Source organism: Stegostoma tigrinum, chromosome 8 (assembly GCF_030684315.1).
Source record: "Stegostoma tigrinum isolate sSteTig4 chromosome 8, sSteTig4.hap1, whole genome shotgun sequence".
In the NCBI taxonomy this organism is placed as follows: Eukaryota; Metazoa; Chordata; class Chondrichthyes; order Orectolobiformes; family Stegostomatidae; genus Stegostoma; species Stegostoma tigrinum.
The window spans coordinates 17,249,166-17,272,559 of NC_081361.1; the positions used below are offsets into that span (position 1 = coordinate 17,249,166).

General features: G+C 41.8%; 1 protein-coding gene across 1 annotated transcript in view; it reads left to right on the forward strand.

The window, feature by feature from the left end:
- The window catches only part of lhx4 (LIM homeobox 4), a 76,375-nt gene that overhangs the window by 45,763 nt on the left and 7,218 nt on the right, over positions 1-23,394 (forward strand). The window contains exons 3-5 of the mRNA XM_048538831.2: positions 7,447-7,649; positions 19,321-19,478; positions 21,972-22,143. Coding sequence (XP_048394788.1) covers positions 7,447-7,649; positions 19,321-19,478; positions 21,972-22,143 — 533 coding nt within the window. The remainder of the gene's footprint in view (positions 1-7,446; positions 7,650-19,320; positions 19,479-21,971; positions 22,144-23,394) is intronic.

Below are 23,394 nucleotides of genomic sequence, written 5' to 3' on the forward strand. Positions count from 1 at the left end.
TCATGTTTGAAATGTGTCTTTGGCTCCTATCAGCTCCCAGCATTTGAGACCATCCATGCCGATTACTGAAGGTACATCCCCTCTGACTAACTGCGCTCTCCTAGCATTCCCTGTTCTCCTCAACATTCCGTGACATTCAATACAGCTTAAGAAAAGCATTTGTTTTCGTACAGCACCATTCATTGTCTCATCTAAAGTCCCACTACATTTACGTCCATTTAATTTTTTGAAGTGTTGTTGTTGTGATACAGGAAAACTTGTGATGTTGGAGGCAAGCTATATTCCTATTTGTTCACATTTAGTATTTACAACCATGAACTGTGAAGGCCCCAGCTTTGTGGGATTTCCCTTATATGAGACTACTCCTTCTTCTCTTGTTCCCACATCACTTCACACTACTCCACCACCACCGCATCTGTCCAATACTCCCAACCAACCTTTCCTCTGCAGTCAAAAGTCTTATCTGCATTTTGCCATCTTTTGACTAGATTCCTGCACTTCCATCCTTGACAGTCTCCTATTCTTCTCTATCTAAAACATCGCTTATTCAAATCTTGGCTGCCCATTTCCTATTCATTCTTCGTAACCTGTCTGTGCTAATCGAAAATGCTGTTACCGCCCCAAAATATTGAATTTAAAATGCTTGCTTTCAAAGCCCTCCAAGATTTTGGCAATGTACAACATAAAGTACAAAATGGTTGTGTATTGTCTCCTTCAACTATAAATTCATGCTCATATCCTTGTTCCATTTCACTCTTTATTCCTCACCCCTTCCTGCATCATTTAACGCAGACCTCTCAGGTGCCTCCACACACTCTCTGCGAATTCATCCCTACTTAACTCCACTTTTATTCTATACTTTCAAAAACTTTGTAGAGTCCACTGTTTGAAATGGAATTTGATTTTTCTTTCCCACCAAGGTGTTGAATAAAAAGTAATATAGCATGGGTGAGGATAATTTTATCCTATACCTGGAAAATCATGTTGCTGTAGTAAAATGTATATCTATTGGAAGGACTTGTGAGGAGGATGACAGTTTTATAGAATTCAAAGAGGCTGTCAGAACAAGATTGCATCCCTTTGAGCAATTATCATTATTACTGGAACACACTTTTGTCAATTTTCAAGTGAACATCTTTTTAGAATTGGTCACTTGCCCCTGTATCACTTTATGAGGATCAGTGTTAAATTTTGATTGATGACCACTCAAGATAACTTGGGTCATTTTAGTGTAGCACCACTAAGCCATTTTTGTGATGGTGCATTTAAGAAATAAATAAACCAAGGGGCATGCGTAATTTTGAGGTTAGGTATCTGGTATAGTATACTTGTTAATCTTACTGTTTCTTTAAACATAACTTCAGAACACCCATGTCCCACTGCCTTTAAGCTACAGTTTACCTTATACCAGTAAAACAAAACCCATAGCTTAATGTACTTGAATGCCAATTTGAGCAGAAAAGGTGTGCTGCTTGCTGTGGACTTCCATACTGTCTAAAGTGGATTCATAGGAGCACCTTGCAAAAATCCTGAGAATTTTTAGTAATGGATGAAAGCCAATAAGCCTGCTGTTTTGGGGTTCACTCCACCCATCACACCAAAATATCAACTTCTTCCTGAATCCCTTCTCTCCCCAAAAACACATTTCATTTCCACTGCAACCCAGTTTGTATAATCAGCTTCCATGATCTTCCCAATAGCAATTGAAATTCGAACCGCTTACATTTGGAAATAATCTGAAGGGGAGGCGATGGCCAGTGGCATTGTTGTTAGGTTAGTAATCCACAGACGAAGATAATGTTCTGCAGTCCTGATTTTGAATCCTTCTGAGATGGTGGAAATTGAATATGTATTTTTTTGGCAAATCTAGAATTAAAATTCTAATGATGTGCATGAAATTGGTGTTATGAAAAGGTACCTGGTTCATTAATGCCCTTTAGGGAAGGAATTCTGTTATCCATATTTAGTCTGGCCTACATGTGGCTGTAGACCCACAGAAATGTTTTATTACTGACCTCTGAACTGGTGCAACAAGATATTTGGTTGAAATCAGAGGCAACCAGCAATGGGCAAAAAATATTGGCCCAAGCAACAATGCCCACATCCCAAAAACTGAATTCAAAAAGAATTGGGTGCTGTGTGACAATGAAGCTTTGGGCCCAACATTTAGAGTTAGATACAAATGCAACTCTGTTAGAGGAAAGACTGCATAATCAGGGTTGCAGAATTACAGGGGGGATAGGTAGGGAGGTGGGATGGGTGGAATGCTCTTCACTGGGTCAGTGTGGGCTCAATGTGCTGAATGGCCTGCTTCCACACTCCAGGGATCACATGATTCCATGACATGAACAAACAGAGACACCCAGTTACTTTATGGAGGGCTTGGTTCTTTAAATTTCTTATCAACAGAACTACACATAAGTAACTTGACTCAGATGCAAGCTGCTGGAAGCACACTCACTTTATTACTGAGCTCCTAGCAGCAAGTCAGCAGAAACACAGTGGAAGCAAGTTGCAGTCAGCAAACCAGTGCTTATTTCCTTAAATAATAGCATTTTATGACTTGTTTCTTTGGCATTGAAGGGCACTGCTCAGCTCTGCTGATGTAAAAGTTCTGTGTTTTTTTTTCTGGATCCTCTTGGATGTGGCGATGATATAATTATTTGCTGGGTCAGCCATTTTTCAGTCTTGCAGATACTTTGGGAAGCCTACTATTTCTGTGCATGAGGTAGTGAACAAGAACAGGAAAAAATGTCTTCAATTTCACTCTATTCTGACAAACGGGAGCTTCACAGTTGCAAGCATCTGATGGAGACTTAAGCTCCTTTCACAGACATCGATCCAGCATTCCCAGTCCGGGAGAGTAAAACTCAGCCTGGAGTGGCCCAACATACATTCTTGGGTCAGATATAGGCCGAGGAGGTAATTATTCAAAGTGGGCTGCGGAATGAAAATCAGGTGCCATCTACAATGATGTAAATCTCTGACTGTCCTGCAGGCCCTCCCAGTCCACGAAGATTCGATTGACAGTCTGTGCTGAGGTTGTCCGACCTCAGGCAGGGTCACAACTGACCTACAAAAATTCATGCCACAGCCACGGTAGAAAAACAGCTGATGGTGGCACAGTAGGTTAGGGCTGTGACAAACCATAACAATAGCTATTAGGAAATGGCCAATGAAGACTGGCTTAATGGATAAACAGACCTGTTTTGAGAGTCAGGAGGAATTTCCCAAAATGTCCATGAAACTAGTTGCAGATTTGTTTTATTTTGAACTCCCCCCGGCTGTTGGCATTTGAGAAGGTGGGTTCAATAACTGTATCACTGAATGGATGAGGTGAGCATGAATGAAGCTAACGGTCTTTCCTTCTTCTTTTCTTCATGTACATCTGCATTTGTATTTGCGAGTCTGCAGTTATCCTGTTCTTCTCTTTGCTTTGCTGTCTGCAGAAACACAAAGGAAAATTACTTTAGACAATTTCCATCCTGTCCCTGGTGGAAATATGTTCAGAATAATTTTTTAAATAAGCAGTTCCAATCTGAAGAGATTGGTGCATATTTGTGGCCTCACTCTGAATAACTGTGATGATAAGCTAATACTTCAAAGAGAAATGTCATGTGATAACAATGCTGCTTAGGAATAGGACAACTGTTTGAGACAGAGCTAGGACTTCGCTCTGGATATGACCTGACATTTGAGTATTTGATCTGACACAGCTTGAGCAATGTTTAAATCTGTTGACAACTTCTAAACTGATATTGCAAACTGTAGTTACAAACAGTAGCAAGTATTTCATATTCCTGTATTGACATTTCACATCATGGTGAATGTAAATTTTCAACAAAGAACATCTTTTTCAATATAGAGAACGAAGAATTAGTATCCTTTGCATTCATGTGAGCTGATCAGGGAAGCAGATTCTTCTCAAATGAGCCTCACAAGAAGTGCAATGTTACTTTCACAAAACGTTAACTCTTTCCAGCTCCAATTCCTTGTCTTTCTTGGTGAACTGAGCCATAAAGACATGGTTCCTTGCTTCTCCCTTTGAAAGGTAACACCCAGTATTTCCAGCCTTTCACCACTGAATCAGTTGCAATTCACTCACAGGAGGAAGTATGCTAATGTACCAAAAGATCGACATAGACTTATTTGGGGGAGATTGGAGGTGGAGGTTAGGGGTGAACTGGAAAGCAAAATAATGGTCGAGCAACCAGTAAAAAGGTAAATCACGGCATTTACATTTTTATGCAGCCCCCTTTGCAAACATTTCTCCTATGAATGCTCCTGTGCTTTGCGAATTGGAGGACAACGTAGGGGCTAGAATTTGTAATCCCCTCTGCAAACAGCAATGGCCATTGGATGAGCCAATCAGTTGAGGTAACTGGGCACTCTAGCTGTATCTGTTCAGATATACAGATGCCCTATGGTCAACATGCAAAACTGGAACCTCCCTTAATATTCTTCCAAAGGTATTGGCAGTGATTCCTAATGTGTCCCCCCCTGGTACAATGGCTGGGATTGCACAGGTTTTTAAGGCTCCTGTATCCATTCTGTTGCTGAAGCATGTTGTATCACTGTACAGGTCAATGCAGCTACAGCATACATGTGAAAAGTGTACACTCCTGAAATATTCTTGTAAAAATTAGAGTCTGATTAATCTTTTCCATGAACATTTGCCTAAACTTTTGATTATTAATTTTTAATTATACCTGCTGGTTTTCCTGTTCAGATTTATAATCACAGATTGCTTGAAATAACAAGAAAAAAAATTGATTTATAGCAATGAATCAAATTTAATATACCCTCATGGGGAAATTGCTGTGTTTAAAGAGGACAACATTGCAACATTTGCCATTTCACTCTTTGAACAAAAATTCATTGTCCCATGTAATATGAACTGAATGAAATAACCTTTATTACTGCAGCAATTTTGTTTTCTAAGGTAAAGAAAGACAAAACATTAAACAATGCACAATTAGAAAAGCTTTATTGCCCTTCGCCATGACTGTCAGGATTTTTTTTTGTATAAGGAACCATTTTATTCCTGATATCTTGACCAATATTCTCATTCAATTGAGGGAACCAAGGAAATTCTCTTATTTTTAGAAACTCCATTGTGTTAAATCAGTACATGAGTGGTATTGCATTGCATCCGCACCTATGACTTTTTAATTTCAAATTTATACTCATTCATAAAAATATCTTTGTAGATATACCTGGTCACTAAAGCAGTTTTGTTCTATACAGTAACATACGGAGGAATAAACTAACATTGGAGCTTGGCTCTATCCAGCAAATAAGACTATATTTCCATACATTTGAGACACCAGGAGGGTCCAATAACTGAACAGACCTCCACTTAACTTCAGCAGAAAGACCTTAGATGCACCTCAGCACGTAGGCACTGCAGCACTTCATCTGTGCTGTGTTTGCATGATGATCTGGCTGAGGTGAGGTTGTCTTAGAGTGAAGCATGAATCACAGCCTTCTGTTACAGGTGAGAAAGCTGCCAACTGAGTCACCACCAAAATGCTGCGTACGTTTGCTTTTAAGGCCAGTCCAATTTTAAAAGCAAGCAGTCGAAATGTGGAAAAGCAGGCTTTGTGATTGATGATGGATTTGCTTGAATGTGGGCCTCTAAGCGACTTGGCCCCGGCGTGCTGAAATCTATAATGCTGCGCATTGTTTTTTTTCATTACTGGTAGCCGTCTTACGAGTCAACCTTCAGCCATTCACTCAGAAATATTATAATCATTTTTCAAAGTTAAACGATGATGTGATGAGTAAACACATTTGTGGGTGGCAGGCAGCCAAAGATATCCCGCACTAAGAGAGGGATCGGCCAGCATTCAGTGATCGCTTTTCTGGCACTGGTGAAGTTCATTGACCATCTACCCTCCTGACCCTGCTAAACACCTCATTTATGTCCACTTGAATTAGTTGAGGCTCAGTGGACCCTCTCATGCAGCTGGTCATGGCTTGGAATCCCACTCCAGGGATTTGGGCACATAATCTTGACTGACACATTTCAGAGCACTCCGGAGCTCATGCTACATTGCTGCAGGCAATGTTGACTCCAAGCTGCACCGCTGTGCGCATGCCTGAGGCTCACACAACCGGTAAGAAAATGAAAGAAAGCACTGGATTCGGTATAAGAGGTAATAGGACCTGAAGATGCTGGAAAATTCAAGATAACAAGGTGTAGAGCTGTATGAACACAGCAGGCCAAGCAGCATCTTAGGAGCAGGAAAGCTGACATTTCGGGCCCAGACCCTTCATCAGAAATAGGGGAGGGGTAGGGGGTTCTGAAATAAATAGGGAGAGGGGGGAGGCAGATCGAAGATGGATAGGGGAGAAGATAGGTGGAGAGGAGACAGGCAACTATGAGAGAGTTGCAGTGGGAGAGAGATCCCCTGAGGTTTGTCTGGAGGGAGGAGGGTAACTCCTTCAGGTTAGGCATCCTTAGAAGACGCTTCGCAGTGGGGTTAAAATTGTATCAGAGGTAATGGGAACTGCAGATGCTGGAGAATCCGAGATAACAAGATGGAGAGCTGGATGAACATAGCAGGCCAAGCAGCATCAAAGAAGCAGGAAAGTTGATGTTTCTGGCCTAGACCCTTCATCGGGTGCTGCTTTTCAGGTGCTCATCCCTCCATTCAAAAACAGTATGCCAGAAATATGAAATATCACAATAAAAGCGCTGGAAATAGTCAACAGGTCAGGCAGCATTCGAGAAAAACAAGAGTTTCAGGTTGAATGACGATGATAAATGATTTTATTGTCACATGAATGTTACAACAGGAATACAATAAAATACAATGAAAAGTTTTCATTTGTCATCACGATTTGATACCATTGATATCTTTTCACAATCGTTCAGACAAGAGTCTAAGAATATGGGGTAGGCCTTTTAGGGCCAAGAACAGGAGAAATTTCTTCAGCCAGACAGTGGTGACCTGTGGAATTCTCTGGCACGGAAAGGAGTTGAGGTGAATGTTTTCAAGAAGGAGTTAGATACAACTGTTATGACTAAAGGGAGCAAAGGGTATGGGGAGAAAACGAGAACAGGGTGTGAGTTGAATGATCAGCCATGGTCATATTGAATGATGGAGTAGGCTTGAAGGGCTGAGTGGCCTAATCCTGGTTTCTATATTCCTCTGTTTCTCACTGGCCTGAAAGTCCTTTTTTACTCCAAAGATTCCACCTTCTGTGTATTACTGCATTTCTATTTTACTTTCCATTTAGCTTCACATAAAAATCTTAAATGACAGTGCAATTTTGACTGTGAAGTGCTTTGGAAAGTCCTGAGGTTGGGAAAGGTAAATATATCGTCGCAAATCCATCATCTGCAAGATCAAAGATCGGTAAAACAAAACAACAGCATTCTTGTTGTACTAACCGGTAATACGAAATTACTTGTTTTTTTTTGTTTCTGGTTAATTGCAGACGTTTTGGGACAAAATGTGCAGCCTGCCAACAGGGTATCCCCCCAACCCAGGTGGTGAGGAAAGCTCAAGACTTTGTCTATCACCTTCAGTGCTTTTCCTGCATCATGTGTAACCGGCAATTGGCGACAGGTGATGAATTCTATCTGATGGAGGACAGCCGGTTAGTCTGTAAGGAGGACTATGAGACGGCCAAACAAAATGGTAGGCACTGTACTTGCAAGGATATGTCATGTAACACTGTGAAAATGATGATTGTATTGCATGTTCTTTATCCATCTGGGAATAATGCTAAAGACAGTCATTCATGTCAACAGTATCTTTTGAGCATTACATGGGAACATATTTTAAAACAGGTTTTGAAAAAGCATCAATTTCTGCAGCATCTTTTCACAGCAAAGTGTGCATGGTGTTTTTTTTGCAGTGTTATGAACTGTTGCACTGTCATAAATTCTAATGAAAGAGTACAATGCATGTTATTTGCTTCTGGAACACATACTATGTTTTCTTGTTGAATATGTTGTGATCACAAGGCTCTTTTTATTGTGCAGCTTCCTGACCAAGCAGTTAATGTACCCTTAAGACAGTTAGATGATATCATGATATGCAAAGGTTCAGTATAAAGGTCATCACCACACCTTCAGGGGCAGTTGCAGGAATTGTTGTAGCAAGTAAAACCAAAAGAGCTGTGGATGCTGTAAATCAGGAACAAAAACAAAGTTACCGGAAAAGCTCAGCAGGTCTGGCAGCATCTGTGGAGGAGAAAACAGAGTTAATGTTCGGGTCCAGTAACCCTTCCTCAGAACTGATGGTAGCTGGGAAAATGTCAGTTTATATGCAGAAAATAGGGAGGTCAGTGGGGTAGGGAGTAAAAGATAGGATAGAGCCCAAACAGAGAGAAAGACAGATATTAGGAACTGCAGATGCTGGTGAATCCGAGATAACAAGGTGTAGAGCTGGATGAGCACAGCAGGCCAAGCAGCATCATAGGAGCAGGAAAGCTGACGTTTCAGGCCCAGACCCTTCATCAGAAATTGGGGAGGGGAATGGAGTTCTGAAATAAATAGGGAGAGACTGGGAGGCGGATCGAAGATGGATAGAGGAGAAGATAGATGGAGAGGAGACAGACAAGTATGAGAGAGTTGCAGTGGAAGACAGATCCCCTGAGGTTTTTCGGGAGGGGAAAGGGTAACTTCTTCAGCATAGGCATCCTTAGAAGAGGCTTTGCAGTGGGGTTAAAATTCTAGCAGACATAAAAGGAGCTACAGATGCTGGAGAATCCGAGATAACAAGGTGTAGAGCTGGATGAACACAGCAGGCCAAGCAGCATCTTAGGAGCAGGAAAGCTGACGTTTCAGGCCTCAGCCCTTCATCAGAAATGGGTGAGGGGAAGGGGGTCCTGAAATAAATAGGGAGAGAGGGGGAGGCGGATCGAAGATGGATAGAGGAGAAGATAGGTGGAGAGAAGACAGGTCAAAGAGGCGGTTACGGAGCCAGTAAAGGTGAGTGTAGGTGGGGAGTTAGGGAGGGGGTAGGTCAGTCCAGGCAGGATGGACAGGTCAAGGGAGTGGGATGAGGCTAATATGTAGGAGATAGGGATGGGGCTTGAGGTGGGAGGAGAGGATAGGTGGGAGGAAGGACAGGTTAGGAAGGCGGGGACATGCTGGGCTGGTTTTGGGATGCGGTAGTGGGAGGGGAGATTTTGACACTTGTGAAGTCCACATTGATACCATTGGGCTGCAGGGTTCCCAAGTGGAATATGAGTTGCTGTTCCTGCAACCTTCAGGGGGCATCGTTGTAGCTGTGCAGGAGGCCCAGATGGACATGTCGTCTGAGGAATGGGAGGGCGAGTTGAAATGGTTCGCAACTGGGAGGTGCAGTTGTTTAGTGTGAACCAAGTGTTAGTGTTCCTCAAAGCCTCTGCTTGGTTACCCCGATGTAGCGGAGGCCACAATGGGAAGAGCAGATACAGGATACCACATTAGCAGATGTGCAGGTGAGCATCTGCTTGATGTAGAAAGTCTTCTTGGGGCCTGGAATGGGGGTTAGGGGCAAAACGTCAGCTTCCCTGCTCCTAAGATGCTGCTTGGCCTGCTGTGTTCATCCAGCTGTACACCTTGTTACATCAGATTGAAAGACAATTGGACAAACAAAGGAGTTGCTAACAATCAGGCTGGGAGGGTGAATAGTTGTTAATGCGGACTATTAGTGACTAACAACAGGGGGTGTATAATGGCAGGCTATGTAGTAACACGGCCTGGTGTGTGGGGTGGGGTGCTGGCACCCAGGAGAGTTTAGGCCTTTTTGTAGCAAGCACTGAATTCAGACTGTGTGTAAGTCTGAGATCATGTAACAGTGTAAGTAGTTAGTGTTTTTAATAAAATTCAAGACATCTGACTCAACAACAACCAAGTCTTCAAGATAAATGACAATCATACTGCTTTACCACATCAGAGAAGGCACAGCAGCAAATACAGATATTCTGTGCTGCAAATGCTAGAGACCAGTACAACAAAGCATAAAGGTTAGTGCTCAGCAGTTCACGGATGATGTTTTTTCACAAAGGAGCTCAAATTCTCTCCACCAAGAAACAGATTTGGCTGTGAATCAGTTGAAAACTTCAACACTGACATTGATAGAATATGGTGAGGCAGAGGTCATATGGTTTATGGGACCATAGTTAGCTGCAGAGATAGTGGAGGCATTGATAAAAATAGTCTAGAGCACACTAGATTCTGGAACAATTTTAGCGATCTGGAAAACTGCTGATGTGATGCCTCTGTTCAAGAAGAGAGGGAGTTAGACAGCAGGAAACTATAGACCAGTTAACCTAACATTTGTATTTCGGAAAATGCTAGAGTCCATTATTAATGAAGAAATAACAGGATATTTAGAAAAGCATTACACAATCAAACGGGGTGATCACAGTTTTGTGAAAGGGAGATCATGTTTGACAAATTTGCTCAAGTTCTTGGAGGTTATAACAAACAGAGTTGATAAAGGGGAGCAGGTAAATGTAGCATGTTTGGATTTTCTGAATGCACTTGGTAAGGTGGCATTTAAAACTTATTGCACGTATTGGAACGCACGCTACTGAGGTTAAGGTATTGATATGGATTGAGGATTGGTTATCACCTAGAAGACATGTATATGGATTAATGGATCAGTTTCAAGTTGGCAAAACGTAACTGATGGAGTGCCACAAGGATTCAGCTTAGCACTTCAGTTATTTACTATACGTATATGTGTGTGTATATAAATCCGAGAAGGGACCAGAGTGTAATGTATCCAAATTACAGATGATACAAAAATAGTGGAGGGCATGTTGCAGGGACATAAGGATTCTGCAATGGGATGTAGATATATTTTGTGAGTGTGAAAACATTTTGGCAGATGGAGATTAATGTGAGAAACTAGGAAATTAACTTTTTTTTTTAGAAAGAATCAAAGGTAGACTATTAGTAAAATAGAAAGAGATTCCAGAAAAGTGCAGCACCAAAGGACCTAGATATGTTTGTGCATGGAACACAAACCTTTGGCATGCAAATGTAGTTAGCAATAAAGGTGGTATGAAATATTGATCTTTACTGCTAGCTTTTGGAGCGAAGTTACATCTAGTGGTGGTGACGTCACATCTGCAGTACTGTGTACAGATTTGGTCTCCATATTTAAGAAGAGAAATGCTGATGTTGGAGCCAGTTCAAAAAGGGATACGTTAGGCTGATATAAAGTTAAAAAAAAACTGCAGACGCGGAAGATCTGAAGCAAAAAAAACAGAAACTGTTGGAGGAACACAGCGGCATCCGTGGAGAGAAAAGCAGAGTCAACATTTTGACTCCAGTGTGAGTCTTCTTCAGAAATGAACAACCATCGTCTGTTCTGATGAACGATCGCTGGACTCAAAATGTTGGCTTTGCGTTTCTCTCCACAGACTCTGCCAGATCTGCTGAGCATCTCCAGCACTCCCTGGGACGAAGGAGTTGACTTATCAAGAATGGCCAAACAGGTTCGGACTTTAGAGTTTGGAGGAGTGAGGGGGAATCCTATTGAAACATACATAAGGAGGGGTCTTGACAGAGTAGATGATGAGACGCTATTTCTATTCATTCCACAATTTCAAATTCTTGGACATCATTACTGAATAAGGGGACGGGATGCAAAGGAATTGCTTCTCCCAGATGGTCGAGAGTGTCTGGAATTGTCTATCTTAAAGGATTTGTGGACACTAAATCACTGACACTATTTAAAGAGGGAGTATACAGATTTTTCTTTGAAATAGAGGAGTTAAGGGTTATGTGCAGCCAGGATGAAAGAGTTAAGGCCTGGGACAGATCAGCCATGGGACGAACGGCCGACTCCTGCTTCTCATGTCCTGATGGTGGGGGGAGGGGAGGGGGGTAAATGGCTTTAAGTTACAGATCAGCCATGATCTAATTGGACCCGAGTGACCTGTTTCCATGCAGTTTCTGTAGTAACCTATTCCGGACAATGGAGACCACATAACACTTCTCTAACGCATCTGCTCTCGCCCTTTAAAAGTGTCGCGTTTACTCCACATCCTGCACAGTGATAATGATCAGCAGGGGAGGTTGCAGGATGTTCAATTCCTGACTTAAAAATGAAAAGTGCATTCACTTAGTTACCACGCGAAGAGGACAAGTCTCGTTTCCAAAATAAAATGAGGGACGAGGAACATAACAGAGATGCAGTGCAGGCCCGTTAATTGTTCCAGGCATGGAACCAAAAAAAGTGATTCTCTGACAGCTGCCCCGCTGCTGAAATTTTCGAATCTAATGTCTTTCTCTGACCTGCAAGTCCACCGATTGACTAATATTAATGAGATTAATGACAATTACTAATAACCTGTTGTACAGATAGTTATTAATAGGTCCCTGGAGCAAGTGGTGTGCTCTGAGTAATATCAGAACACAAAATACAAATGTGCATTACATCACCTGAACCAATCCATCAGTGCGGGCCAGGGCAGGGGAGGGGGTAAGGCACGATTTATAGTTGCTGAGCGATCCTGCCCGTCAGCCGCACAATGTTAACACCTTCATTCCTGTTGCAGAATGATAGCGAGAAGCTCATACATAACACAGTTCCAGATTTTGAGCGGACTGCCGTGCCACTTTAAAACCTGCCCGTCTATTCGGGGGTGGGGTGGTCGGGGAAATGTTTCGGAAATCTGGACAAGTGCAGTCCTCATTCATTGTCTGTGGCTGGAAAATTGGTGCTTCTCAATAGCCAGATGGGATAACTTATTCGCTCGCTGTGTCCTAATCTAAAATTTCCATTACTCGAGGAGACCGAGTGAAAGTGTTTTATGTAAACTGTGAGCAGGAAGAAATTTGTTTTGGGCCCGTGCGTGCATAAGAATAAAAAACAGCCACTTCATCTGAAAGTATCACACTGTCATATTGCATTAGGTTCCTATTCACTCCTGGCTCTGGCAACGTTTGATTGATTCACCAATAGTTCAATTCCAACTGATCGATTTATGGATACGTTATTGATCAGTGAATGGCTTAATTTCTATTCAGATGCGAATGGAGTCAGAGCTCTGAGCTTTTTGTATTGGTTAGCAGTTGAAAAGCATGCACAAGTTCTAAGAAGGAACTCATGCAAAGCTAGTTGTCAATTGCCTTGACTTATTGTCTCATGAATTCACAAATGTTCTAAGCCATTGAAACGTTAAACGCAGACGTAACAACAGCATTATAACAAACAACTGTGGGATGCTTGAAACAAAAATGAAATGTCCTAGAGAAACTCAGCAGGTCTGGCAGTAGCTGTCAAGAGACAAACAGAGTTAAAATTTTCCGTCCAGTAACTCAAAGCAGAAGAGGTTGTTGTTAAGAGATAGCAAGAACTGCAGATGCTGGAATCAGAGATAACAAGGTGTGGAGCTGGAGGAACACAGGAGGCCAGGCAACTTCAGAGGATCAGGAAAACTGATGTTTCAGTTTGGGACCCCTCTTCAGAAACAGACTTGCTATTAACTCTGTTTTTCTCTTCGCAGATGCTGCCAGACATGCTGAGTTCTGCTAGCACTTTCTGTTATTGTTGCATAATCTCAGTGTTTGCATTGGTGACTTTACCACTGGCTCCAGGAAAAAGGCTTGCAGGTCTTCTTTCCCCTGAAGGTAGACAAACTACTTGGACTTGGACCTTAAAAGACACAATGGAACCCATGGGAGTGGAAGGTGAAATAAAGCCCAAGATCCAATTAGTTGAACTCCTGCCAGCCTGACAGTTGCAAGATATAAAGATAATGGGCTAATTGCTGAATCTTAGCAATCAATCTTTACAATCAGCCTACAACAGGAATGAGGAAAACTTTGTGGACTATTGGGCCAGGATATTCAGCTTTTCTCGAGGATTCCACCCCCATGTCTCAAAACTAATTAACCTGAAATGTTAATTTCTGAATCTGCTTTTTCCACTTTAATCAATTCTGTCAGTTCTGTAACCAGAAGCGATTTTAAACTAGACTGTAATCTGATGACACTTCACTAGCTCTTCATTCAGCTGGCACAAGTGTATCTTAATGTTAAGCTTGCTGCTTGAACAGGACTTCATGACAGTAAGGTTGGTACAAGCCTCAAAGAGGGCTTATTGCTGTTCTGGTGTCAGAATACTCTCAAAAGTAACAAATATTAAATAGAATATCACCATTTTCTTCTGCTGATATCATTTTAAATTCTGTATTAAATTATTGCTTCAAAAACAATGGCTGGATTTTTTTCCTTGGATACCAGGTGCCTAACATTAGGACCATAAACCATGTCTTGTCTTCAGATTAGGCTAGCTTTAGCACTACCACTAAGCTAAATCGGACTGATGCGTTTGTAGACTTGCTCGCTGAGCCAGTCCGTTTGATTGCAGACATTTCGTCACCCTGCTAGGTAGCATTGTCAATGCGCCTCCAGTGAAACATTGGCATTCTGTCCCACTTGTTATTTATATGCCTCAGTTTGCTGGGGTGGTTGGCATTACTTCCGGTTCTGTTTTTCAGCGGTTGCATATCAGGTCCAGTTGAATGTGTTTGTTGATGGAATTCCAGTTGGAATGCCAGACCTCCAGGAATTCCCTGGCATGCCTCTGTTTGGCTCATGCTGTTACGGGTGTCTTGTCCCAGTAAAATTTGTGTCGTTCTTTGTCCGCGTGTATTGACACCAGTGAGAATTGGCCACGTCTCTTACTGCCTAGTCGGTGTTCATGTATTCTAATTGTCAGTTTTCTTCCAGTTTGGCCTATGTATGTTTCTTGCATGGTATTTTGTATATTACATTAGTTTTATTGGTTGTGGGTATTGATGTACCAACAAACGTAAAGGATCCCATCTCTACAACCAATAAAACAAATGTAATATACAAAAGCATAAAAGCTGTTTGTCCATATGAAGCAAGATCAGACCAACATTTACACTTGTACTGTTAAATGGCAAGTAACACTTGTGCGAAACAAGCACCAGGCAATGACCATCTCGAACTAGAAAGCATGTAACCATTGTCCCTTGACATCGAATGGCATTTCTCTAAGTCTCCAATTATCAAGATTCTCGGGGAACATCATTGCCTAAAAACTCCACTGGACTGGCTATACAAAAACTGTGGCTAAAGAACAGGTCAGAGGTTGGGAATTCCAGAGGATATAACTTGCTTTGTGATTCTGTCCAACATCCATAAGGCACAAATAAGGAGTGCAATGGAGCATGTTCAATTGATGCCCTATCCATTACCTTCAGCATTTACTCCCTGAACCACAGATGCACATTTGCCCAGAGCAAGAAAGCTGCACCAAAGCAAAGAATAAAGCCTCCTGTAACAGCAATTTCCAAACCTGTGGCGTCTACTGACTAGAAGGTCAAGGGCAGCGGTTATACAGGAACGTTGCCACTGGCAAGTTCCAAGTGCTACAACATCCTATTTTAGAACAATATAACCATTCCTTCAAATCCTGAAACTCCCTTCCTAACAGGTTTTACTTACACCCCTAGAACTACAATGGTTGAAGTCAACAGCTCACCAATGCCATCTCGAGGATAATCAGGGCTTAGCCAATGATGTCCACCTTCTATAAATGAATAAAATAACATTTCTTGAGCCTGTATTTGTCACTCAGATGCAGGTCTGTGCCTTGTTGGAGAAGGCGGGCTCTTAATTGTCTGTCTCCATGTGTGCCACGTCATAGAACATAGAACAATACAACGCAGAACAGGCCGTTCGGCCCTCAATGTTGTGCCGATCTGTGAACTAATCTAAGCCCCTCCCCCTACACTATCCCATCATTATCCATATGGAATTATGGAAAGTAAGTCATTTCTCAAAGTGGGACCTACAGAGCTGGAAGGCTTGAAACCCACCAAAAAGAGATGGTGTTGGTGTGGCAAAAAGACAAGAGTGAGGGTTCTTCAATGTGGAGGTACTTTCAGAAGCCTACCAGCACTTGAAAATTAAAGAAGGCACATCGTACTCAGGTGATTTCGGCAGAAGAAATATCACTCCACAGGAATGATTTTGTCCCTGTATCATCTTTCTGTGTTTGTTGCTCATTCATTGAGTTGTCGGGGGAAAAGGGGCTGTAAGCTGATGGATCTCTTCTCCACTGATGGTGAGACTGTCCAGCTGCATCATTGCTGCCCTTGCGGCACAGTTTGGAACTAAAACAGGTCAGGCAAATGCTATCAACCTAAGTGAAGTCTTTTCTGGACTCATTGCCAGCCCAACTCTGTAGAATGGGCTGCCAGTTCAATGGTAACCTAGCCTTGGGAAACCTACCCAAAGGCAGTACAAGATAAGGGAGATAATCTGTTGGTGTTTTGGTTTACATCCTGTCCCCTGTCTCTGAATTGACTTCAGCTTGGACTGGGGAAGATCAGCTAATATGTTCAAGCTACACAACATGATCAACCAGTTTTCTACCAGTCTGCAAAGATATGCAGCATACAACTGGTAGAACATACTATACTCGTGCATATCTTGCCTTGAATTGGAAGATAGTCTGATTAACATGATTTTAATTCATTTGAGGAAGTAACAAGGAGAATTGATGAAGGAAATGCAAGTGATGTGCCCAACAAGGATTTTTATCAAGGCTTTTGAGAAGCTTCCACATGGCTGGCCTGTTAAATGAAAAACCCATGGAATCTGGGGACATGTATCTAGGTTATGTTCTGCGTGTCATCTGTCCTGGATATTGCTCTTATTGGATCAACTGCAGTTCAGAGAAAATACAAGCTAACCATTGGAAACTTGATTTTTGTGGGAGTATTGATTAAGTAATATTGGGGAAGTAGCCAGAGATGTGGGACTTAATGCCATTGAAATTGAGTTAAACATATGCTCTGTCTCCCTGCGTGGGAGTATAGTGGGGATGTGTCAATGCTCTTGGAAAAGCTGCTCAGAGCATTTCAGAAGGGAGAACAGGAAACTCGGGAAGGAAAATGCATTGATATCCTTCATCCAGCATCAAGGATAAAAGTAGTCTGAACCAATAACTCGAAAAGGAGGCACAGTAAATGGGATAACACAGTGTCGAACTGGATGAACATGGCAGGCCAGGCAGCATCAGAGGAGCAGGAAAGCTGACGTTTCGGGTCTGGGCCCTTCTTCAGAAAGTGCCTTTTATACCACATTTGAAATTCTTTTGTATTGAAATCAAAGGCTGTTTTCAGTCCAAAATGTTTCTTATACAAGTGTTGTTATAGATCAGGCTTTACTCACACAATTAAGCTTTCTTTTTATTGCTGACAGCATTTTTTAAGAGCTAAACTGTTTCTTTAAATGCGACCATGACAGGTTCATACACTTGGATTTATTGACCTCTATTCACCTGCTGGTGAATTTAATAAACTTCTTTCATCATCTCAGAATGTAGAAAATGGCAGTTCAGCAGGCCAGTATGTCCCAGCTAAACAAGTTCTGTATACAGAATCAACACTATCCAATGGGTATCTGAAAAACAATGATCAACCTATACATTATATCTAAAATGGATATTTTACCTTTTGGCCTTGAAGCTACTGAGCTGACTTACCTGTTTGAAATAAAAATGGGTTCGGAAATCATTGTAGCTTTTTTTTCAGAAAAGTCTTGAAAATGCAGTGGAAGAAATTTGTTTGCATAGCACATCTTTCACAAACTATATTGATTCCCTGGGTACAGACAGTGCCAGCAGTTAATACTTGCCTCATTTGCCTTAGCTTTCTCAGCAATAGCATTGCCAAAAAGAAAATGTACAGCACAGTGATCTGGTGGCAGGCCTGTGCCCAGGGAATTTACAGAGTCGATGTGGCACTGCTAGAAGCGATGCTACTCAAACAAATTCTCCCCAGTGGACTTTTGCATTGGCTTTACATGAGAACCATTAATTTTAAAAGGTAGTTTGTGTTCCATAACCTTGTAAAAGGTGGACTACCAGCAAGTTTGTCAATTAGATCATGCCTGATCCATATCTTAACTCCTTCAACCATGTTGCTTTCGTTGTGTGCAATAAAAGTGTTGGCTCTTTGTCAGTGGCTCCTTTCAAGGTTCCAATTGAATAATCATATGCTACATCAAAGGAATCAGTCTCTACATCCACAATGGACTATATACAAGTGAGAAATGATACCAACCCTGTACATTGTCTATCATTTCCCAAGATGGAGGAGTCCATCATCAATTACATCAAAAGCTTTTTCTATGGCCCATCAACAAAGGAGATTTTAACACGATGGGATTCATCTTTGTGTCTCTACCATAACTTCAATGGAAAAGTATGGAAACTCTGGAAAAATGACACTAGTTTCCAGGTTTCTTTAGTGCATCTGGTGGAGTTACACACCAGGTGAGGGAAAGATCTCCCAGTGGAAATTCTCACCCAGGTCTCTGGTTGCTCATACTTTGACAGTAAAGGATTCAATAACATGCTCCGACTGTGAGACAGTATCTGTTCACACGCTCACAGTAGTGTATTTTCATAGAAGTAACTTCATCCTAAAATATTTTTACCATATGTTTATTGCCATATCAATTACAAATTTCTTCACTATTGTGAATCGTGTACTGTATACAATATTGCTTCTTTAATGATATAAAATTAGATGAATTCAAGATCTTAGCTTACCAGGAAATGTACTCTATCAATTGGCAGCCATTGTACTTTTTCACTCATGTGCTTGGAGACAATTATAAGCTGCACAGCTCTAACATTATATGTTGCATGTTTGACCTTTCCAATTTCGTCCTAGTCAAAATCTCTAGTTCTGCATTTCAGAAATTTAAGGCCATTCAAAACTTGCTGCCCGTGTCCCATCTCGTATAAGTGCTAGTCATCCATCTTCTCTGTGAGCTCGCTCACCTTACACGGGTACTGGTTAAGTAACACCAAGATTTTAAAATTTTTGCCCTTGTTTACAAATTTGTCCATGGCCTTAACCCTTCCCTATCTCTATAATCTCCACCAGTCCCACAGCCTTGAGAAATCTGCACTGAACCAGTGTGAACATGGCTGACTGTAAGTGCTCCCTTGATGGTGGCCAAGCCTTCATCAGCCAAAGCCCCTGCTAACCCTCTTTGCTTTGCAATTTGTACTTTCATCCTTTCCCAGTTTAAAACGTGCCTCTTTGACCAGGTATTAATATAATATCTCCTGTCATGGTTCAGTATTTTATATGAATACACTCCTGTATTGTGCTTTGCACCGTCTCACCACATCAAAGATGCTATACTGATGTATGTTGGCACTGTAACATAATTCAGAACCTTTAGATTTGCCACAGAAGCTCTTTTGTGTGTTTATGCCCCTAAATTAAGATCTGATAAGAACCAGAACCTCAACCTGAGCTACAAATCTTCTCAAAACTCGCTACCAATGCTATCAATTACAGATGCCGATGCAGAGACTGGAGCCAAGAGACCTCGTACGACCATTACAGCTAAGCAATTGGAAACACTAAAGAATGCATATAAAACGTCTCCAAAACCAGCTCGCCATGTGAGAGAACAGCTTTCCTCAGAGACAGGGCTTGATATGAGAGTTGTACAGGTAAGAAAGAAAAGAATACTTGCAGGAAGTAGCTTTTTTTTTAACTAAGACTTTCACTTTAGAAAGTACTACTTGTGTATATTTCCCAGTCCCTGGTTTTCAGTTGAAGTGGCTTAAACACAGTGCATTAAGTTCACAATGGTAGTGAGGAGTGACATCCTAATGACAAGCATCATTATTTAACAAATACCAGTGGTGATCAGTTTACTCATTCCAAACTGAGATAGATATGTCTTGTTTTCAAGTGGAATGGGATGAAGATGCAGATTGTAAACCAAGTTATTCACACGTACTTTAACTTTTTACGGCTAGTGTCAGAATGGTCCTTGTGTGAAATAAACAACATTCACCGAAAGCTGTATCAGAGATAATGGGAACTGCAGATGCTGGAGAATCCATGATAACGAAGTGTGAAGCTGGATGAACACAGCAGGCCAAGCAGCATCTCAGGAGCACAAAAGCTGACGTTTCGGGCTCTGATGAAGGGTCTAGGCCCAAAACGTCAGCTTTTGTGCTCCTGAGATGCTGCTTGGCCTGCTGTGTTCATCCAACTTCACACTTTGTTATCTTGGATTCACCAAAAGCTATTCACTAAAATGCTGCATTACATCTTACAAAAGGTGAGCAATGCAATCCAAATCAATTCCAGAACAAGGCCATTGAATGAAACAGTTCAAATGGCTTCATAGAAGAGCAAAATACAGCAGATGCTAGAAATCTGAAACAAATTTCTGGAGAAGCTCAGCAGGTTTGGAAGCATCCTTTCCTTTGCCACTGTTCCACACAAGCTCTGATCTTCAGCACTACATGGCAGTGGCAATGAAAGGGATTCCAGGGGATGTTTAATTGATTGAGATGCCTTTCCTCGGTCATTGTCAATAGGCTTCATTTAGCTGCAGCATAACTTCTGTAAAAGGCCATGATGTCCTCTGTCTAATTGAGACAACCAAGTAAGTAATCTTGCATTGACTCCTGGTGAAAGAGATTCCTCAGGTACTTAGATAACTTGTGCGTCCTCATCTTTAGAAGGCTTGAGCATTCAACAAGATGGAATCTATGGGGCTGCACAGTACATAGAACATAGAGAACATAGTACAGTACAGCACAGAACAGGCCCTTCAGCCCACAATATTGTGCCGACCATTGATCCTCATGTATGCACCCTCAAATTTCTGTGACCATATACATGTCCAGCAGTCTCTTAAATGACCCCAATGACCTTGCTTCCACAACTGCTGCTGGCAACGCATTCCATGCTCTCACAACTCTCTGCGTAAAGAACCTGCCTCTGACATCCCCTCTATACTTTCCACCAACCAGCTTAAAACTATGACCCCTCGTGCTAGCCATTTCTGCCCTGGGAAATAGTCTCTGGCTATCAACTCTATCTATGCCTCTCATTATCTTGTATACCTCAATTAGGTCCCCTCTCCTCCTCCTTTTCTCCAATGAAAAGAGACCGAGCTCAGTCAACCTCTCTTCATAAGATAAGCCCTCCAGTCCAGGCAGCATCCTGGTAAATCTCCTCTGAACCCTCTCCAAAGCATCCATAACTTTCCTATAATAGGGCGCCCAGAACTGGACGCAGTATTCCAAGTGCGGTCTAACCAAAGTTTTATAGAGCTGCAACAAGATCTCACGACTCTTAAACTCAATCCCCCTGTTAATGAAAGCCAAAACACCATATGCTTTCTTAACAACCCTGTCCACTTGGGTGGCCATTTTAAGGGATCTATGTATCTGCACACCAAGATCCCTCTGTTCCTCCACGCTGCCAAGAATCCTATCCTTAATCCTGTACTCAGCTTTCAAATTCAACATTAAGAACTATTTCAGAGATAGTAGGAACTGCAGATGCTGGAGAATCTGAGATAACAAGGTCTAGAGCTGGATGAACACAGCAGGCCAAGCAGCATCAGAGGAGCAGGAAGGCTGAAGGGTCTAGGCCCAAAACATCAGCCTTCCAGCTCCTCTGATGCTGGTTGGCCTGCTAAATTCATCCAGCTCTACACCTTGTTATCTCTACATTAAGAACTGTGCCTTGACTTGAGCCCTTGAAAGGGAGACTCTGCCTGGGTTTCTAGTTAATTTTAATCAACATTGATATATATCTCAGACTGGAGGCATATCTAGGCCCTGCCCCAAGCTCAATCTACAAACATTGAATATTTATCAATGACACAGAAGAACTGTTGATTAAGGATGCTTCTTTGAATTTCTTCATACAGTTCTGAAATGTTGTATTCAGCTCCCAAGCCTCTCCCCATCCACCAGATATCAGGATGTAGAATATTGTTAGTGTACATCCTATACTCAACCAACCATATGCCTAAGCATGTAGATATGTTCTTTCATAAGGCTGTATGACAAATTATTTTAAATAACAAACATAAACTGTTGCATTTTGCCCAACATAATGTTGAAATACTCCAGCTAGCTTGTAGAGGTATTATAGTGAACAGGTACAAATCAAAATGCTTGAACCTCTTTCAGGTCTGGTTCCAGAACAGAAGAGCTAAGGAGAAACGCTTAAAGAAGGATGCAGGCAGACACAGATGGGGGCAGTATTATAAGAATGTGAAGAGAAGCCGTGGAGGGGCAAAGAATGGGAAAGAGAGCTCAGTGGAGGATGGGGGCCTCAGCGACAGTGAATTGAGTTTCAGAGGTGAGTGAACCCAAATGAGATTAATGTGCCTGAATGGGTTTTGGGATTCAACCATACCAGCCTTAGTGGTTGCAAATCAAGAGCAATACCTCAGAATCATTGCTTATGACTTCAGAAAGAGCTGTGTGGACTCTGAGAAAGCAACAGATCCTGTGTGGTCTGCAGCAAGGTAGGAATTGTCATTGAGAAAACTATATATGAATTCTCAAGTCCTGTTTTAAGCTCCTGGAGAAACACTTGGAGCCTAATAATGCCAGGTAGAGTCTGAAAAATGCTTGGCTCACTTTCAAATACGTGAAAGCTTCTCTACCATTGACAAAAGGCAGGAATTTGATGGAATACTCTCACAAGTAAGCTGAAACAACTTGATAAGCTCAACATGATCCTGGAAAAAAAAGTTTTTTTGACCAATACCCCTTCCAAAGCAGGAACATTCGTTCCCACCGACAACTAATGTACAGTGATTCCACTATCTACTTTGCAAAGGCTACTTCTGCCACATCCCCCAAATGCCCCCATCATGCCCCTATGCCCCTTTCTATAGGCAAACACACACCAGCACTGATAGCACCATACATGTTAGACAGAGATGCAGTTCATCTGTTTGTACTATTTGAAATCTTTTATGTATGCTGTTTATACTCATGAAAAAGTTAAATTTCTAACATTGAACTTTTGGTTAAAAACTGGAGGTTTGACTTTTATGGGAGTAATATTTTGAAAGGATTGAGTGACACCCTATTCCACTGTCTTGCTAAGGCATCACTATTGTCATGTTTCAGACTGATTTCATAGAATCCCTCCAGTTTGGAAACAGGCCATTCAGCCCAATGAATGAGTCCACACCCGCCCTCTGAAGATCATCCCACCCAGACCCATTCCCTTCCCCTATTTTCTATGTCTAACCCACCTAATCCACCAAAACAGGCACCAAAAATAGCACAAAGGTAATTACAATTTATTCTCATGATTGAAAGCATTTATAAATCAGTAATAATCTCTGTGGAGACAGACATAAATTTCTGTACGCCTGTTTCCATAGCTGGTTTTGGAATAGCCTCGCACCAAAAGCTATCGATTGAGGGGTGGTACTTGACTCCTCGTTATGTGTAGCTGACCAGGAGACACTCCCACTCTTCCTGCCTGCTTTGGGTATACTGGAAAGGTTTACAGAATTATAACCAACTGTTTGGTTATGTTAAGAACACATTTTCTGTGCAACCTCCCCACAAAACCACCCCTCCCTCACCC